The sequence below is a fragment of the Fragaria vesca genome, linkage group LG6 (assembly GCF_000184155.1).
Source record: "Fragaria vesca subsp. vesca linkage group LG6, FraVesHawaii_1.0, whole genome shotgun sequence".
NCBI lineage: Eukaryota > Viridiplantae > Streptophyta > Magnoliopsida > Rosales > Rosaceae > Fragaria > Fragaria vesca.
In genome coordinates, this window is record NC_020496.1 from 7,159,432 (window position 1) to 7,175,614 (window position 16,183).

General features: G+C 37.2%; 3 protein-coding genes across 3 annotated transcripts; 1 reads left to right on the forward strand and 2 right to left on the reverse strand.

The window, feature by feature from the left end:
* Positions 1-1,088: 1,088 nt before the first annotated feature.
* On the reverse strand, positions 1,089-1,577 carry LOC101306073 (S-adenosylmethionine decarboxylase proenzyme-like). The gene has a single exon (XM_004305057.1). It carries the CDS (start codon positions 1,575-1,577, stop codon positions 1,089-1,091), a length of 489 nt encoding a protein of 162 aa, XP_004305105.1.
* Positions 1,578-9,342: 7,765 nt separating this feature from the next.
* Positions 9,343-11,819, forward strand: LOC101313427. Its single transcript, XM_004302515.1, has 2 exons — positions 9,343-9,435; positions 9,690-11,819. Exons 1-2 carry the CDS (start codon positions 9,413-9,415, stop codon positions 11,404-11,406), a joined length of 1,740 nt encoding a protein of 579 aa, XP_004302563.1. The 5' UTR covers positions 9,343-9,412; the 3' UTR covers positions 11,407-11,819.
* Positions 11,820-12,175: 356 nt separating this feature from the next.
* LOC101306362 (MATE efflux family protein 2, chloroplastic-like) lies at positions 12,176-15,414 on the reverse strand. The gene is made up of 12 exons (XM_004305058.1): positions 15,276-15,414; positions 15,036-15,191; positions 14,797-14,939; positions 14,447-14,582; positions 14,006-14,102; positions 13,780-13,880; positions 13,538-13,701; positions 13,262-13,333; positions 13,054-13,170; positions 12,828-12,923; positions 12,627-12,748; positions 12,176-12,311 (listed from the first exon to the last, which is right to left on the reverse strand). Exons 1-12 carry the CDS (start codon positions 15,412-15,414, stop codon positions 12,251-12,253), a joined length of 1,404 nt encoding a protein of 467 aa, XP_004305106.1. The 3' UTR covers positions 12,176-12,250.
* Between the last annotated feature and the right edge of the window lie 769 nt (positions 15,415-16,183).

Sequence of the window (16,183 nt, forward strand, 5' to 3'; positions counted from 1 at the left end):
ATTTCTTTTCTTTTGATGCGTAGTAATAATGGAGAAGAGTTAGGTTTTATGAAAGAGGAAGTTTTTTTTCTTTTTCTTTTTTTTTTCCCTAATAATTGATAGATGTTTTTGTAATTAAACATACCTATAAAATCTAATATGAAATATAAAATAATAGGGGTGTGTATTAAGAGATTAGAGGTGTGTATTTAAAATTTCTCCAATTTTGTTTCACTTGTGTTTAAACAAGGAAAGAGTATCAACTGCAAAACACTTGCGTTTAAACAAGGAAAGAGTAATAACTACAAACCAAGAAATGTCAACAGATAAAGCAGAGTGAACATGCAGCAATGAAAAAAAGAAAAAACCAACTGACTAGCTAGTCAAGATGTCTATAAGTCTGCAGCGAAAATTAACAAATTACATCCCCAATAATGCAAATGAACCTTCCTATTGATGCACACTCAAGCCTCAGTCCTCAGCCCTCTTGAAACAACGGTGTACCTACGTACGGGCTATGGTGGGGTATAACTCACCTCAAGTTTAACGAAAACATTATTTTGTAGATGAATTTTAGTTTAATAAGTTAAATTTTAAAAACTAGCCCACCCCAAATTTTTATATTTAGTCCATATGTTATTAAACTTAGTTTTTTTAAACAAAGATAAATTGTTTGTTTTTTTGAACTATTTTTTCATTATGCTAAAATAAAATTAGGCCAAACAAGATAGTATTTGGATGTTTGTGTATATGATTGGTCATATATATTTTTATTTTTGATTTTAGTTCCCAATTGCATAATTCCTCAATGAATTAATCCATTTGATTTCATAGTTCTTCAATTGTGTCTTGTTTTTTTTTTTTTAAGACGCGCTGATAGACTGTATCTTTCTTTTCCGATTAAGGTTTGAAGATCAAATATTTATTTAATCAGTTGCTAGAGCAGTGTTTGTTTTCTTAACTTTTGATTATGTCAAATGATATTATGTTGATTTATGTTTAATCAGTTTACTACTTGATTGTTTGATATGTTTTTAAACTAAGATATGTTATGTAGAACTTTAAAAAAAAATTAGATAATTCTAATAAAAAATTCAGCCCACCCCATTTCAAAATTCTAGTTCCATCATTGTCTTGAAAGTAAGAAGCACAAGTTTTCCCTCCGTAAGGGGGATGGAGCTGATGTTTGTGTTCATATATTTATGAATATTCACTTGTTCTTTCTTTTTCTCATCAGCATACTCATATATCACCACAAAAAATTGTTCCAGATCAAGACAATCAACCACCTTTAGAACCTTTAGAAGGAGTTCTTCAAGCACACTCTTCAAATCATACCCACCAGATTCAAAAGAGGCAAAGCTAAATGCTTCCTTAGGAGTAATATGTATAGTGAAAATCTTTAAGCCCTCAATAGCATTCATGCTGTATCCATTTCGTACAAAAGCACTGTCTTGAATCTTTGCTCCGGGCAGCATTTCCTGAATCTTAGCAGCTTTTGTCATTTCTTCCCCGATTTTGAACTTCAGATTGCTGAACATAGAAGTTTTCATGGTAGATAAACCGGTCATTGCTACCTCAACATACACATATGTCATCGCTGACTATCCCGCAAGAGAAGTAGTTCCAAACATTACCAGCATGATTGATCTTATCACCAAGATATCTAAACAAATCATTTAGCACTTCTGTCTCCTTGATGAAATTTGAGTGCTTTATCATCCTGCAAGTCTGGAAATTTGTATTGGCCTCTAGTGTACCGAACCCCTATCGAATTTAGCTTGATCTCATTAGCTGCCTTCAACAAGGGCTTGATCATTGAGAGTGAAGTTGTCACCCCACAAGTTTTGACAACAATTCTTGTGGGGTAGACAAACATGCTTGATTCACTCAACATATCAGCATCCAAATGCTCACTTTTCATCACCTCCCCAACAATTTTGCAATTTGCATTCTCCATCATACTTTCCCACCCTTTAATTTCTTGTTGATAACACGAAGGCCCATCTCAACTTCTCCATGACCTCCCCCAAATGAGACCTCGAGTCTCTTCTCACAACCTTTAAAAAACCAGCCGGAACCTTTATGCTTAAATCTAAAACCGACCCATGGCATAAGCATATGAGTAACATGCTTCAAAGCAATGGCGGATCCAGGATTTAAAGATAGCCGAGGTGGGCTTCAATGATGGTCGAAGGCCAAATGTACGCCCATGCAAAATGTAGGAGCTCAAACATACATTTATTATGATTTACGAGTTTTTGAAAGAAATGAAAATAGACGTCAATGAACATAGAATAATGGGAATCCAACCACACTGCTATATTAGGAAAAGTTCTTACTTCATATCGTTGCCCAAAACTCCAAGCCATCATCAAATTTCTGAAAGTTAGATACTAATTAGACTATTAAAGGATGATCAAGCGACGAACTTTGACAAATTTGGGGAAAAATTGTACAGTGCACTAAACTATTAAATTTTTTACATATGAAATTCAATAATCGCACTTACAATCATGTCTTGAATGGAGGAATAAGAGGATTACAAGCAGCTGAGAAATTGATTAATTGAGGAAATGAGAGACTAAGTCACTAGGAAATTGAACAATGGAGGGGTTTGAGAGTCTGGAGGCGAGTGTCGTTGTCTTGTTGAGAGGAAGAGAGGGAAAGATTATGGTGGAATTGTGGAATTAAGTGGGCTGTGGAAAAAAAAATAAATATATATATATACACACACACACACCTGGTTTTTTTTTTTAGCCCCAAAATCTTCGGTTGGGCTTGAGCCCTACCAAAGCCTTAGTTGCCTCAGCGCCTGTTTCAAAGTAACTCATGACATACGATCATAGTTTGAGTTTTAATCAATCCATAATATAAATTGTGCATGCGCAATGGTAATGTTAGCCTGGTAGATTCCTATTCATGAGTTATCGTCAAATAAATCAAGGGAAAAAAGACTCTTTATAAATAAAAGAACACAAAAGATAATCCAGAAAAAGATTTACACCAACAAAAGCACATCAGGTACTACGCAAGGCTCAGTTATATATACCCCAAGAGTTACACTAACAAAACATTTAAGCCTCCCCTTTCTACTGCAACAAAAAAGTAAACTAAAGGACTAGAAGAAACCTTTAACCCTTTTCTTTCTTACGACAAAGAATGAACAAATTCAAGAACGGTAAAGTTGAAACCTACCTCTTTCTACAACAGCAAAACTGTAAAAAAATTCAAGGACTCTAAAGATGAAACCTTTTACCCTCCTATTTTTTAAGCAACAAAGAATAAACAAATTCAATGACCGTAAAGTTGAAACCTTCCTCTTTCTACAACAACAAAGCTACAAAAATGTAAACAAATTCAAGGACTCTAAAGGTGAAACCTTTTACCCTCCTGTTTCTTAAGCAACAAAGAATAAACAAATTCAAGGACTGTAAAGTTGAATCCTTTAACCCTCCTCTTTGTAAAGCAACAGTTAATGTAAACAAATTCAAGGACTAAAGATGAATCCTTGAACCTTCATCTTTTTGAAGCAACAAAGAATAAACATTTAGCAAGGACTTGTAAAGATGCAACCTTTAACACTCATATTTCTACAACAACAAAAAAGGTAAACAAATTCAAGGACTCAAGATGAAACCTTGAACCTTCATCTTTCTTAAGCAGCAAAAGAGGGGATTTAAAAACTCACCTTTGGTGAACCTAGTAATCTTACAGAGGTAATCAAAATGCATACATTTTTAGTAAAAAGGCCAACAAGCAACAAAGAACAAACAAAGATGAGACCTTTAACCAAAAAGGTAAACAATTTAAGAACAAAAAGCTCTTCTTTGTTGAGACAAGTAATCTACATAGGCAATCAAGATGAAATCTTTTTACTGAAAATCAAACTACATATATAGGAAAAGGCATACCTTTTTACTGAAATGCAAATGAACAGAGGCCTCTATGTGAGGTAGAGAGTGAGGGGTGAAAAGATGAAGAGAGATAGAGTGGGAGTGCGTTGTGAGCAGGGTTTAGAAATGTATTTGGGGGGTTTTTTTTTTTTAGGTACAAATGAGGCCAAAGGCCTAGAGTAAAACAACTAAACAAAACTAACCAGCATTGCTGGAACTAAAACTCCTGTTCCTAGAGAAACCAGCAATATCATCAAGGAGAGCTTCAATGACAATCACATGAGGCTCCTAAAAATAGCAAATGCCATGAGCATTCAAGGTACTGTTTTTAGCCAAAATGTCTGCAATTGTGTTCCTTTCACGATGAATATGATTAACTTGAACTGAATCAAACTGCTGCAGCAAAGTTCTACAATTAAGCACAATAGTTCCTAGGGGGTGGAGATCAATGTCAGTAAGAGGTTGATAAGGATAGATGAATCAGATTCTACCTCCAAGTTAGGGATATCCAGACTCAAGGCAAGCTGAATTCCATAAAACAAACCTCAGGCCTCAGCTTGAAGCACTTCTCCAGCACCAATATTCACTATGAAACCTCGAATCAAAACTCTAGTATGATCTCTTATAACACCTCCAGCACCAATATCACCAATTCTATTCCTTGAACCATCCACATTTAATTTAGAAGTCCCAGATCTAGGCTTAATCCAAGACAACATCTCCATATGCCTAGCCACTTGAAGCTTGGGTTTGGTAGAAGCCTTGAGCCACTCAGAAGCATAATTGAGGATAACATCATCAATATTATACAGATACCGATAAGATTCCTCAAAAATACCCTTACACCTCCATTTCCAAATGAACCAGCAGCAAAAGACAAAAAACACATTCCAGCACATATTGTTTATGTGGCAGCCTTTTTGAGTAAGATTTGCAAAAATTCAATCATCCCAGTTTAAACTGAAGGTAGCCAACATATTAGTGGGAATATTGAAAGAACTCCAAACTAATTTGGCCTTAGGACAATCCCTGAATAAATGTAACATCGTTTCAGGGGTATTAGCACAAACCTGACAGGAAAAATTCACAGTAAGCCTTCTATGAGCCCTCTGCACATTAGTGAGAATTTTGCTTGAAACAAAAGTCCACAAAAAGACTTTTAATTTGGGAGGAATATTCATGGACCAGTTCTTCAACCACACGTAGTTTTGATAACCATTTTCAGCACAGCTCAACAGATAAGCAGATTTAACAGAAAAAACACCTTTGCAGTTCCTCCCCAAATCATTTTATCTTGAGTATTAGAGGTAGCAATGAGGATGGCATTAATAATATTCACCACATCAACAAGCAGTTGAGAGAGGAGAAGATCCATATTCCAAGACTGATCAGTCCAAAAATCTTTGACAACATCATTTAAATCAATAGCATCTTGATTTAAAGCTAAATCAATCAAATAACCACAAGGAGACCAGCTATCAGTCCAGAATCTGATACTACAACCATTTCCCACTCTCCACTTAATACCTTTTTCAGCAAATCTGCATCAAAAGCAACATTAGACCAAGTACTGGAACAACTGGAAGGGTTCTTATAATCATGCAAAAGAAAAATATGCTGGAGCTAGGTACTTCTTTTGAAAAATTTCATTCCACAACCCTTTATCTTCTTGAACCATTCTCCAACTAGCTTTAGCCAACATTGCTTGATTCATATCTCTTGTCTTTTTAATACCCAGAACACCAAAACACTTTGGCCTGCACACTAAATCCCAATTAGTTAAATGGATTTTCTTTTTTTGAGCAGTACCTCCCCACAAGAACTCCTTGTTAAGTTTATCACAAATACTAATGGGAATTTTAGCAATCTACATAGCGTAAACAGGAAAAGAGGAGGTTACAAACGAGATTAAAGTAAGTCTGCCTGCCATGTTGAGAGTCTTACTTTTCCAGCTAGCAAGCCTGGATTGAACCTTATCTACCAAGTTAGCATAAGTAGCAGCAGTGACTCTTGAACGAATAAGAGACATACCAAGATAGACACCAAGATCATCAGTTAGAGGAGAGCCACAAATTGCACTGATATCTTTAGCAAGAGCAGACCTAGTATTTGGAGAGCAATAAACTGTAGATTTTTCAAAACTTATTGATTGGCCTGAGAGATTGCAAAACAAGTCCATAACCTTCTTCATAACATGAGCCTGTTGAGTACTTGCTTCAGAAAACAATATCAAATCATCGACGAAGAATAGATGAGAAATATAAGGTCCAGACTGAGAAGGCTTGACAGGTTTCCAGTAACCCATTTCAATAACAGATTGTATGGAATGAGACAATTTTTCCATACATAGCACAAACAAATAAGGAGATAGAGGATCCCTTGTCTAATTCCTCTACTACCAGTGTAAGAATTCGAGAGTTCTCCATTAATAATGACTTAGAAGCTAGCAGTAGAAATGCAACTCATAATGATCTTTACAAAATTAGCAGGGAGCTTCACCTCATTCAAGACTTGTTCAATAAAAGAAATAAAAGAAATGTATGGGTTTTTTGGTTACAAGAAATGTATGGGTTTTGGAGACTGGAGGAAACAGACAAGAATTGTTGGTGGAAATTAGTAATGCGTATTTTACTGACGTGGAAATAAAATGGTGGTGAAACTGAATGTGGATACTGCTATTGTAATAAGGAACAACCCACATAGTATTGTATAATGAACAACCATGGCCCAAAAGGACCAAAAAAAGGAGCCAAATCCACAGAGGAGTCAATGTTTGCAAGATTTTATCGTTGGCTTTCAGTATGAGAATTATTTAAGATGAGACCTAGTTTGAAGCAAAATCTAGTACAAATGTCAAAATGGCAAAATCAACATGTAAATTTATCGAATGAAGTGTTATCTTGTGTGAGGTTCCCATAATTGCTTTTAAAATCTTGTAAATTTACCATCACTACCACCACGGTCACTACGACGGCTCTTTAGAGAGCAATTCAATTAAGAAACCCATCGACAACTCCATCCATTCCATAATCAACCAGCTCCACAATCCAACCAAACCTAATCAAAACCCGAACCCAATTTCCAAAAAAAACCAACGACGCCAATATCGTCAGTGTCAGTCCCAATGAGCACATCAATCTTGTCCTCATGGCCTTGCATATACCGATCGAATCAATCAGAGAGAGAGGGGCCTTGTTGACCTTGCTCAAGCAAAGCCTATGATGAATCACCTTATAGAACTCTTGGTCCTTCGGCAAATGAAGTCTTAGAGTTGACAAACACACAAATCCAGAATCGTAAAACACCTTAAACGATCACAAAACAAAAGCAAAAAACGGCGTCGTTGTGGAAAGGTTAGAAGCATACCTTGATTGTGACTCTGTGAGCTTGTGGAAAGGCAGTCGAACCCAGAAAAAGCCAGAACTAGTGAAGCTCGACCCAGATCTAAGGGTCGGTCGAGGTTATATACCACCAAGTCAATTCAAGAAAGAACAACTAGTTTAAAAGAGTTCTACAGTATGTGTAATATTTCCCTCATTATTGCAACTTCAAAGGAGACTGACTAATGTGGAAGAGGGGAAACAGAGAAATTTGTTCCAAGTACAAGAGGAAAGATGAGACAAATAAAGGAAAGCTCTCTCAAATTGAGTTGGAGCGAGAAGAAGACTATGGTATTTGCATGGAGATGAATAGCAAGGTCGTATTGCCCAATTGCAGTCACTCTTATTCATCCTTTTCCAGTACTTCTGAATTTGTCAATTGGATCCAAATATCCTACTGGCGCTTCCACATTTATCAATGATTCAAGATTTCAAGCGAGTCACATTCACACAAACTCATAGGGCCCTGATGTCAGTGATGTGTGATCATTTAGTATGCATATAAACTTGGGAAAGTGTAGCAACCCATATTGGGCATATATATTATAGGATTAAATTCATTTTACTCCCCTGAGGTTTGGGGTTAACATCATTTCACTCCCCATACTTTTAGTTTTGAAAATTTACCTTCTAAAGTTTCTAATTTTTATAAATTAGACCCAATTGCTAAAATTTCGTCTAATTGGGAGGTTAAATGCTAGCATGAAATCTTAGAAAAAGGGTCCTAAAAGGCGATTTATGTTGTTATATTTCAGCAATTAGGCATGATTTATGAAAATTGGAAACTTTAGGGGGTAAATTTTCAAAATTAAGAGTATGGGGAGTGAAATGATGTTAACCCCAAACCTCAGGGGGTAAACTGAATTTAATCTTATATTATATGCCAGCATTTTGATATCTTGATGTACTGATACCACTGTATGGCTTTCTTGGATACAAGCGCTTGTGTAAGAGTACCTTGCAATCAAACACAAATTCCACCGAGACATAGTATAAATCAGCCTCTCCTTGTTCCAAATTGTGTGATTGTTTATTATGAAGAAGATACAAGGAGTAAACACTAAACAGAAAGAAAAAAAAAATTAATTCTTTTGCTATGTTTTTAAATTATTTAAAAGGAAAAGTATAAAAAATGATCAAAGGATAAATTGGTCATTTTATGTCAAAAATATGTCTGCCGTCAGTCTATTTAAGGAGGTAAGAACGTGAGATACTATTTTGAAATTTTTGAAAGTTGAGATACTAAAAGTTAGCTTCTCTAAAAAATTACACTGTTTGAACTATTTTTTCTAAATACTAATCTTTCACGTTTATGTAAATGTATTTATAGTGTCATTGATAGAAATATAGATTGAAAGATTTGAAAAAGAAGAAAACTTGATATATTGATTGAAAAGGAGATAACAAGGCTGCTGTTCTACCCTTGTAGGGTTACATCGCAAACTATATATAGGAGCTGAGAGCTACAGTACAACTAGCACGTGAACTGAGTTGTAAGGCCATTAAAGGATTAAACATGCATTAATCTAAACCAGGATTAGACTCACTAATTAAGACAAAAAAAAAGGTCTGAAAATGATATTCACTCCTAATAGTCATGTCCCAATGCAGAGAAATGAATTGTGTTCTTCTAACAAGTTAGTCCATTTTTCTCGCATCAAGCATGAATAATATACCCACCCGAAAACGAAAAGGAATTCAACAATAATAGTAAATGGATAAAGTTGGTTTTCCAATTTCCATTTTTGGTCAGATACAATTCAATACCAAACGAAGCGAATTGATATCAGAACTCTCAAGAAAGGTGAACCCAGAAAGGGGAACTCTTTCGTGGCAATCAAGTTAACAAAGACGTCCTACGTGTCAAAATTACAGCCCCACTGATAAGTCATCAAGGCCCACAGATCAGCCACGTCATCAGAGCATATCCAATTCTAGAATTGTCAGAATCATTTCTTCGTCCCCAAGTCACCAGTGACGAAAAATCTTGTTTTTATCTGGTCCAACGCAGAAGCTTCGTGAAAGCTTATGTCTGAAAAGATAAACCCTCTCATAAACCCTTCTCCAAGGACCAAGATTATATATTTACGACGACGACGACTGGTCAAACAGAGTTGAATAACAAAGAGAGAGAGAGAGCTAGAAACACAAGCTGCAATGATGCCCGAGAGTTCAGACAGGTATGTTCTTTGTCAAAATGAGCTTGCTTTTCAACTTAATCTCATCTGGGTTTTTGCTAAAGCTTCATTTCTCATCTGGGTTCTTGCTAGAGTTTAATTTCTCATCTGGGTTTTTCTTGCTTATGACTCTGATTATGTGTTTGTTCTGTTTGAGAATTGAAGATGTTTGGGGACTAAAGTTCATTCATTTTGTTGTTTGATTTAGACCCTAGTTTGATATTTATGTAAAATAGCTTTGGTTGTGCTTGTTTCAGGGATAGCAAAAAGGGCAAGAGGCTCAAAGTGGCTAAAACTTTGGTTAAATTGGAGAAGTGCAGTGAAAGTTTGGGTTGTGCTAAAGATGGATTGGTGAATCCAGTGCCGCGTAGAATGCCAACCTTTGGATCTAGAAAGGGTTGTATGAGAGGAAAAGGAGGGCCTGAGAATATGAATTACAGTTATAGAGGTGTTAGGCAGAGGATTTGGGGAAAGTGGGTTTCTGAAATTCGAGTGCCAAGTAGTAATACACATGGTTTGAAGTCGAAAAAGGTAAATCGTCTGTGGCTTGGTACCTTTAATACTGCTGTTGAAGCTGCACTTGCTTATGATAAAGCTGCAAAGGCCATATATGGTCCTGTGGCTAGGCTCAACTTTCCTGAATCTTTGGAAACGTCAATGTTGGATGAGACCACAGAATTGGGCGATAATGCTTCTGAATTTGAGGATGGTATGGTTGAAGGGGCAAAGCAAGAAGATGAGGTACTTGATGCAACTGTAAAAGACCCTGTCAATGAATGGCATTGTGAAGCTAACAGTGTTGAAGAACTGGCTATCAACAGTGTAAGGGAGTCTGTAGAGGAATGTCATTCAGAACTTAAGTATGTTAAATTGGAATTGGAAACTAAGGACGAAATTGCTAAAGATGATGTAGAAGTTCAAGCAGTCGCTATCAACAATGTATGGGAGTCTGAAGATGAATGGCCTCGGGAACCTAAGTATGTGAAATGTGAATTGGAAAATGAGGACCAGCTTGTTAGAAACGATGTTGAAGTTACAGTCACTACAAACAATGGAAGGGAGTACGAAAATGTATGGCACTGGGAACCTAAGTATGTCAACTGCGATTTGGAAACTCAGGACAAGCTTCTTCAAAGTAATGCTGAAGTTGAAAGACTTGCTATGAACAATGTAACAGACGAGGAATTTCAAGCTGGGAGTTACGTTGGCAGCTCCAACAATAGTCATGATAATCACTTGGATAAGTATCTTCAGGTTGGGAAATTTGATTCAGTCCCTAATGAGAAGCCTTGTACTAATTTGGACTTTTCAAAGATTCTTTCGAGGTACAGCAATGATTACTTAGACACTGCGCTTGTAGATGTGAAATGCAATTCAGAAAATGATTGTAACCCTTCAAATGATGTTATAGTTGACGCGCCGGTGATGAGCAAACCTATGGAGAAAGAATCTGTTGTGATTCTGGAATCTGGAGACAACAGCCTGCATATGGAACCGATATATGTGGCAAGCAACAATCTGATAGCTAAATTGGGTGAATATGAAAAGAATGTGTTGCCTCCTAATGAATTTCAGGGCGATATTGCAGAAACTATAAAACCAAATGGCCATAATGGCTTTGGTGATAATAATATTTGCTTGCAGGAACATGATGAACAGATAGATGTGGCCTACATTCCAAGACCTGACATCAAGCCTTCAAAAGATATTGAAACACAGACAGATATAGACAACAATTTCAGCCACTTGCATAGTTTGTCTTTTGATGAAACATATGGCACTGAGCTACATAATCTCCCTAAGCAGTTGCAGGCAGCAGATGGCATGCCCGGGAGCTTTAACTATAGGGAGGAGGAATGTTCAGGTGGGGATTTTAATGTAGATTGGTTGAGGCAAAATTACTTTTCGGGTGAATTTGAAGACAATGCATTGCCTGATTCATGGTTCTCATACCCTCACGGAGGCTCTAGCTAAATTGATTACTTACAGCCATATTGTCTGGTGCTATATAGTTTCAGCAGTAGTCTTTGTCCATGTTATTACAATGGAGGTTTAAGTAAGACAGGAGCTGCAGTGGCTTATACAGCATTACTATCATGCCTCTTACAATATTTGGGAATTCAAAAGACTTGGCAGGAAGTTCCTGAAATCTGTTTTGATCAATTTAGGAGACTGAGTTGTAATTTCTTTCAATCCATATATTCTGATGGAAACTGTATTTACATTTGAGTTGATATTATTTATTAACATTTGTAGGTGTTGAAATGAGTTCAGTATATAAAAAAACTTCTGAATCAACTGTTACATCACAAACCCCCTTTAGTACGCTTTGGTTTGATCTCAATAACACTGTACTTGTTTTAACCTTGTAAAATGCATTGAAAAAGCATGCTTTATACTGAAATGTATGGCCAGTTAACCAATTTTTCCGAGTAAAAAATGTATATATCTGGGGCTGCTGTTGACTATCTACATACAAAAGGCCCATAGCACAAGAACCAGGTGAAGAATGCAAAGGATGAAAATTTGGAAACTTTGGAACGGACCTTTTGTCACCTTCCGAACTCCTTTCATGTTATATCCAGTAAGTTGTTATAGGCTCACGGAAAGCAATCTCTTGTTGATTCAGCTAGTATTAGTAATCAGATAGGACTTGACCCTGTGGCATAACCTATGTCGTCACCGGAGCACAGATAAACGTTACACCATTAGCATGAAACTTTGGAGAAGTTCCTTGTATCCAACAGCCCCAACGGCGTTCAATGTAGGAGCAGACTAGAAGCTCTCCCCCTTTACTAGATAACCACCTTACATCTCACTAACTTTCCAACTCCCTCTGATCCCAGACCAACTTCCATGGTCCACTTTTTGTACCCAACCTGCAATGCAGTGATGTTTATCAGAAAATTTAAGCTATTGGTGGCTTTGCTAGCTGGAGGTACATAAGATTCAAACACATTTAACATTTTAAGCCAATCACTCTGCTACTCATATCTACATGTCAATAGGTTTTTGTAAATAGTTTACCAAAAAGCCACATATTACATCAGTTAGAGATTAAGAGTGTTGTCTGGTAACCATGTTTCAGTTGGTATAGATAGGTGGTTCTCAACATATTAATGTCTGACATAGCATCAAAACTCTAATTTAGATGTTGATAACTGGTTGTACCACTAACAACGAAATGAGTGTACCTCCAAATTCCAGCTATTACACGCAATGCCATGAAGAGAAACAACCCTGCCCAGATTCCAGCAAGACCAAAAGCAGGAGCAGCCAAAAGTATGAACATGGAAGAAACAAGTCCTACTAGCACCTACTCATCACAAATGCAGGGTTAAAAGAGAGACATATCATCTGAGTGATTATCTGTTCATCACAGGATTGGGGAGTACCATAGAATAAGCTGCAAATTCAAAGTCTGAAACTCCATAGTACAGCCCATCAAGAACAAATGCTATAGCATTAAACGGCTGAGATCCAGCAACAAACTGACAAAAAGTCTCCGCATCAGTTGTGTAACGGAATTATGTTACTAGTTACGGGATGCAACTAATGTACATGACAACTCTTATAGATAGGTACCAACTAGTACATTTGTTCACATATGCAGTTCCTTACCAATATACCAGACCATGCAATTGCCAGGACTTCTGTGTCTGTACTGAATAAGCCAGAAAACGGTTTAAAGCCAATGAATAATATGCCAGCCAAACCAATGCCCATCACTAAACCAAGCTGCTCAAAATTCAAACAGAAAATGGAATTTCTGGGTCAGCGATAAGGACGGCACGAGGATACTAATTCATAATTCGACAGGAGTACGAACCTGTAGAACTTTGTAAACCACTTGGCGTGCTTCTTCATAATTCTTTTTGGAATAACCACTGGCAAGAAGAGTCTGTGAAGAAAACCAATATAATGACAATATTAGGATATTTTAATCAGCTTTTGAATTAAGGATGAAAAAAGCAGCTATGAAACCAGAATGATAAATCAACAGAAGAGAGATGATTACAGAAAGCTCCTTTTCTTTTGTAATTTTTATTCCTTGTAATATGATTACACGTGTCCTATGACACTTGTAGACTCAAGAATGCCATACCTGACCAGCAAGAGCTAATGCATCAGTAAGCAATGATACTGCCAGCCAAACTTGAATGCAAATCTGATGACCAGCCATAGGTACAGGGCCCTCCCTAGCTGCCATGGATGTGGCTAGTGTCGTAGTTACAACCACTGCTAAGGTTCTGCCAATAAGAAGACCCCCTGCAGTATATGGCAAATATATTTAGCAGAGTGAAAGAAACATATCTATAGACATCAACACATTTACAAAGAGTCTACCAGATTTGAGATAACGGATAATTCTTTTCGCGTCAATATTAGTAGGCATAAGTAATATTTGGGTATTCAGTTTCCACAAAAGAATAGCAGCAATCAAATACCTTGCAAAGAATAGACATATAAAATTCTGTTAGAGTCTAAGAAACAAACTTGACAGTATCTAGTAACAAGAGCTCGAAATAGAAATTACATCAGAATAATTAAGTTTACCACATCATTGACGTACTCAGAAATCACAGTAGCAACTGCAGCACCACCAATGCCAAGATTATAAATAAATATCAATACACCATCCAGTACAGCATTCAGTAAATTGCCAGCACCTGGAATCAAACAGAAGAGGTTGTGACTTCTCACTGACTCAGTTAGGGAATATGAGCAAAAGAAATCTAAAAGACATGGCAAAGCATATTAGAATGGTTCTAAAAGTCCTAGAAGATCCAAATGCCTATCAACAACATTAAAATCATTGGCCATGTCTATCAAGAAATGAACAAATGACATTGTTTGAATATAATTCTTCAGTCCTTAAAGTACATAACTAGGAACTGATATAAGCATGACGGATGCTACCAAAGGAAAGTGACGAGGAGCTACTGAGCTAGTCTTACATGTTCAACTGATGGAAAAACTTACAGTCGAAACACAAACACATAAAAACACTTACAAATGGCATACAAAGGTGTCTTTGTGTCCTTAAATCCGCGAAATGTTCCTTGTGCAGCAAGTGCAATTACAATGGGTGGAGCACCAAATGCCCTTAGGGAAAGAAACTGCTCGGCAGGTATCCGCATTGGTGAATCCTATAGCAATAGGAACCCTCAGTAAACTTCCAGAAACATAATAAGCCAGGTATTTAAGATGTAATGCACATCCCATAATGTGAAGTAAACACTGTAAATTGTTTACTATACAGAAGAAATTAAGCTACATAAGAGTGCATAACCAAATCAAAGTAAGACAATATATAGAGAAAACAAACAAAACTGAACTCATTGCTGGTTAAGTTGGACATACGGCAGATATACCCATGGCATCCATCAGCACACCCGAGCCAAGAAAAAGTGCAACAGCTTCAGCAATGCCAATGCTAGCTGCAAGAACCAATGAAGTGGACGCGGAGGGTAGGAACTTCTTGCTTTGCTTCTCACCCTGGCAATCTTCAAACCAAATTCTCGATTAAATCACACCACACTACAAACATAGCAAAGGTAAATTTCCTATAAAAAAAAGTTACAAAAAGTAACTACGATCACCAATCAGTTGAGATTCATCCTTTGTCTTGCCAAGTACTAATGCCTGCTCTTCAGCCACAAAAGAAGTGGTGATGTTGAGCAATGGAACGTTAAACAGCTTTGAAACCAAATTGAATACAGAAGCTGAAACACCAACTGCTGCCAATTCCACAGAACCTACACAAACCCAAGAAAAACACCACTTGCTTCAAAAACAAGACCAATTAGTAACATCAATCAACAGCTTAGTAATGAAATTACCTAAATGCCCAACAAACGCTGTATCAACTAAAGAGGTGATGGGATCAGCAGCTAGAGCCAGAGCAGCAGGTAACGCAATCGATAAAATGTCCACCACAATCCCATCATACTTGACACTCTCATCTCTGTAACCGCTCATCACATTACGAAATGACCGAAGACACGGAAACGTTAATAAACTTCACCTTAAAAAATTGCTGAAACACTTGAAATTTAGCCAATTCACTACCTACCTTAACCGACGAAGGTTGGTGAATAACGGTGAGTCGAACAAGGAGGATTCGGGAGGCGGTATCGGGTCGGGTCTTTTGGGTTTGATGATGGGTTTTGGGTCTTCCGGGGAGCTTTGAAGTGAGGTCGAGTTGTTTTTGGAGGACGTGGATTTGAGGAGGGTGCGGAGAGAGAGGGAGCGGTTTGGGATTCTGGTGAGGGGTAACTGTGGTTTAGATGATTGGTTATTGGTTTCTGATGATGAATATATGCATAGGAATTGGTGCGAGAGCGAGAGAGCACTACTCGCCATTTTGAAGTGTTTGGATGTTGGAGTGTTCAGTTCCTCAGAATCTCAGATTCTTCTTAGTGGAAGAAGAAGAAGAAGGCCTGGATTCCCTGGAACCATATGTTTTAGGTGGGTGTCGTTTTATCTATTTTGTTGCGTAACGACTTTAACGGACAGATTTCGCGCTCAACAACAAAAATATCTTTCTTGTTGGGCTAGTGACTATAAAGAACAACAAGGCCCAATTTGTGCAGCCCAAGTGTCAATGACCCATTTACTTTTGTTACATGGTAAAGGGAGTCAAACAAACTTGATAAATTAGAATAGTTCGTTTCATTTCTTTGATTATCATATGAAAATAGGGATTCGAATTTAGGAATCTCTACCAACATTTTGATGGAGAGTAAAT

Excerpts from the sequence above, each read along its gene's own strand:
- LOC101306073 (XM_004305057.1), bottom strand. The coding sequence starts at position 1,577 with ATGACATATGTGTATGTTGAGGTAGCAATGACCGGTTTATCTACCATG.
- LOC101306362 (XM_004305058.1), bottom strand. The coding sequence starts at position 15,414 with ATGAGCGGTTACAGAGATGAGAGTGTCAAGTATGATGGGATTGTGGTG. Across the intron at positions 14,583-14,796 it reads ATGCCATGGGTATATCTGCC|GATTCACCAATGCGGATACC; the intron begins GTATGTCCAACT and ends CTATTGCTATAG. Across the intron at positions 13,881-14,005 it reads GTTGCTACTGTGATTTCTGA|GTATTTGATTGCTGCTATTC; the intron begins GTACGTCAATGA and ends ATTCTTTGCAAG.
- LOC101313427 (XM_004302515.1), top strand. The coding sequence starts at position 9,413 with ATGATGCCCGAGAGTTCAGACAG. Across the intron at positions 9,436-9,689 it reads ATGCCCGAGAGTTCAGACAG|GGATAGCAAAAAGGGCAAGA; the intron begins GTATGTTCTTTG and ends TGCTTGTTTCAG.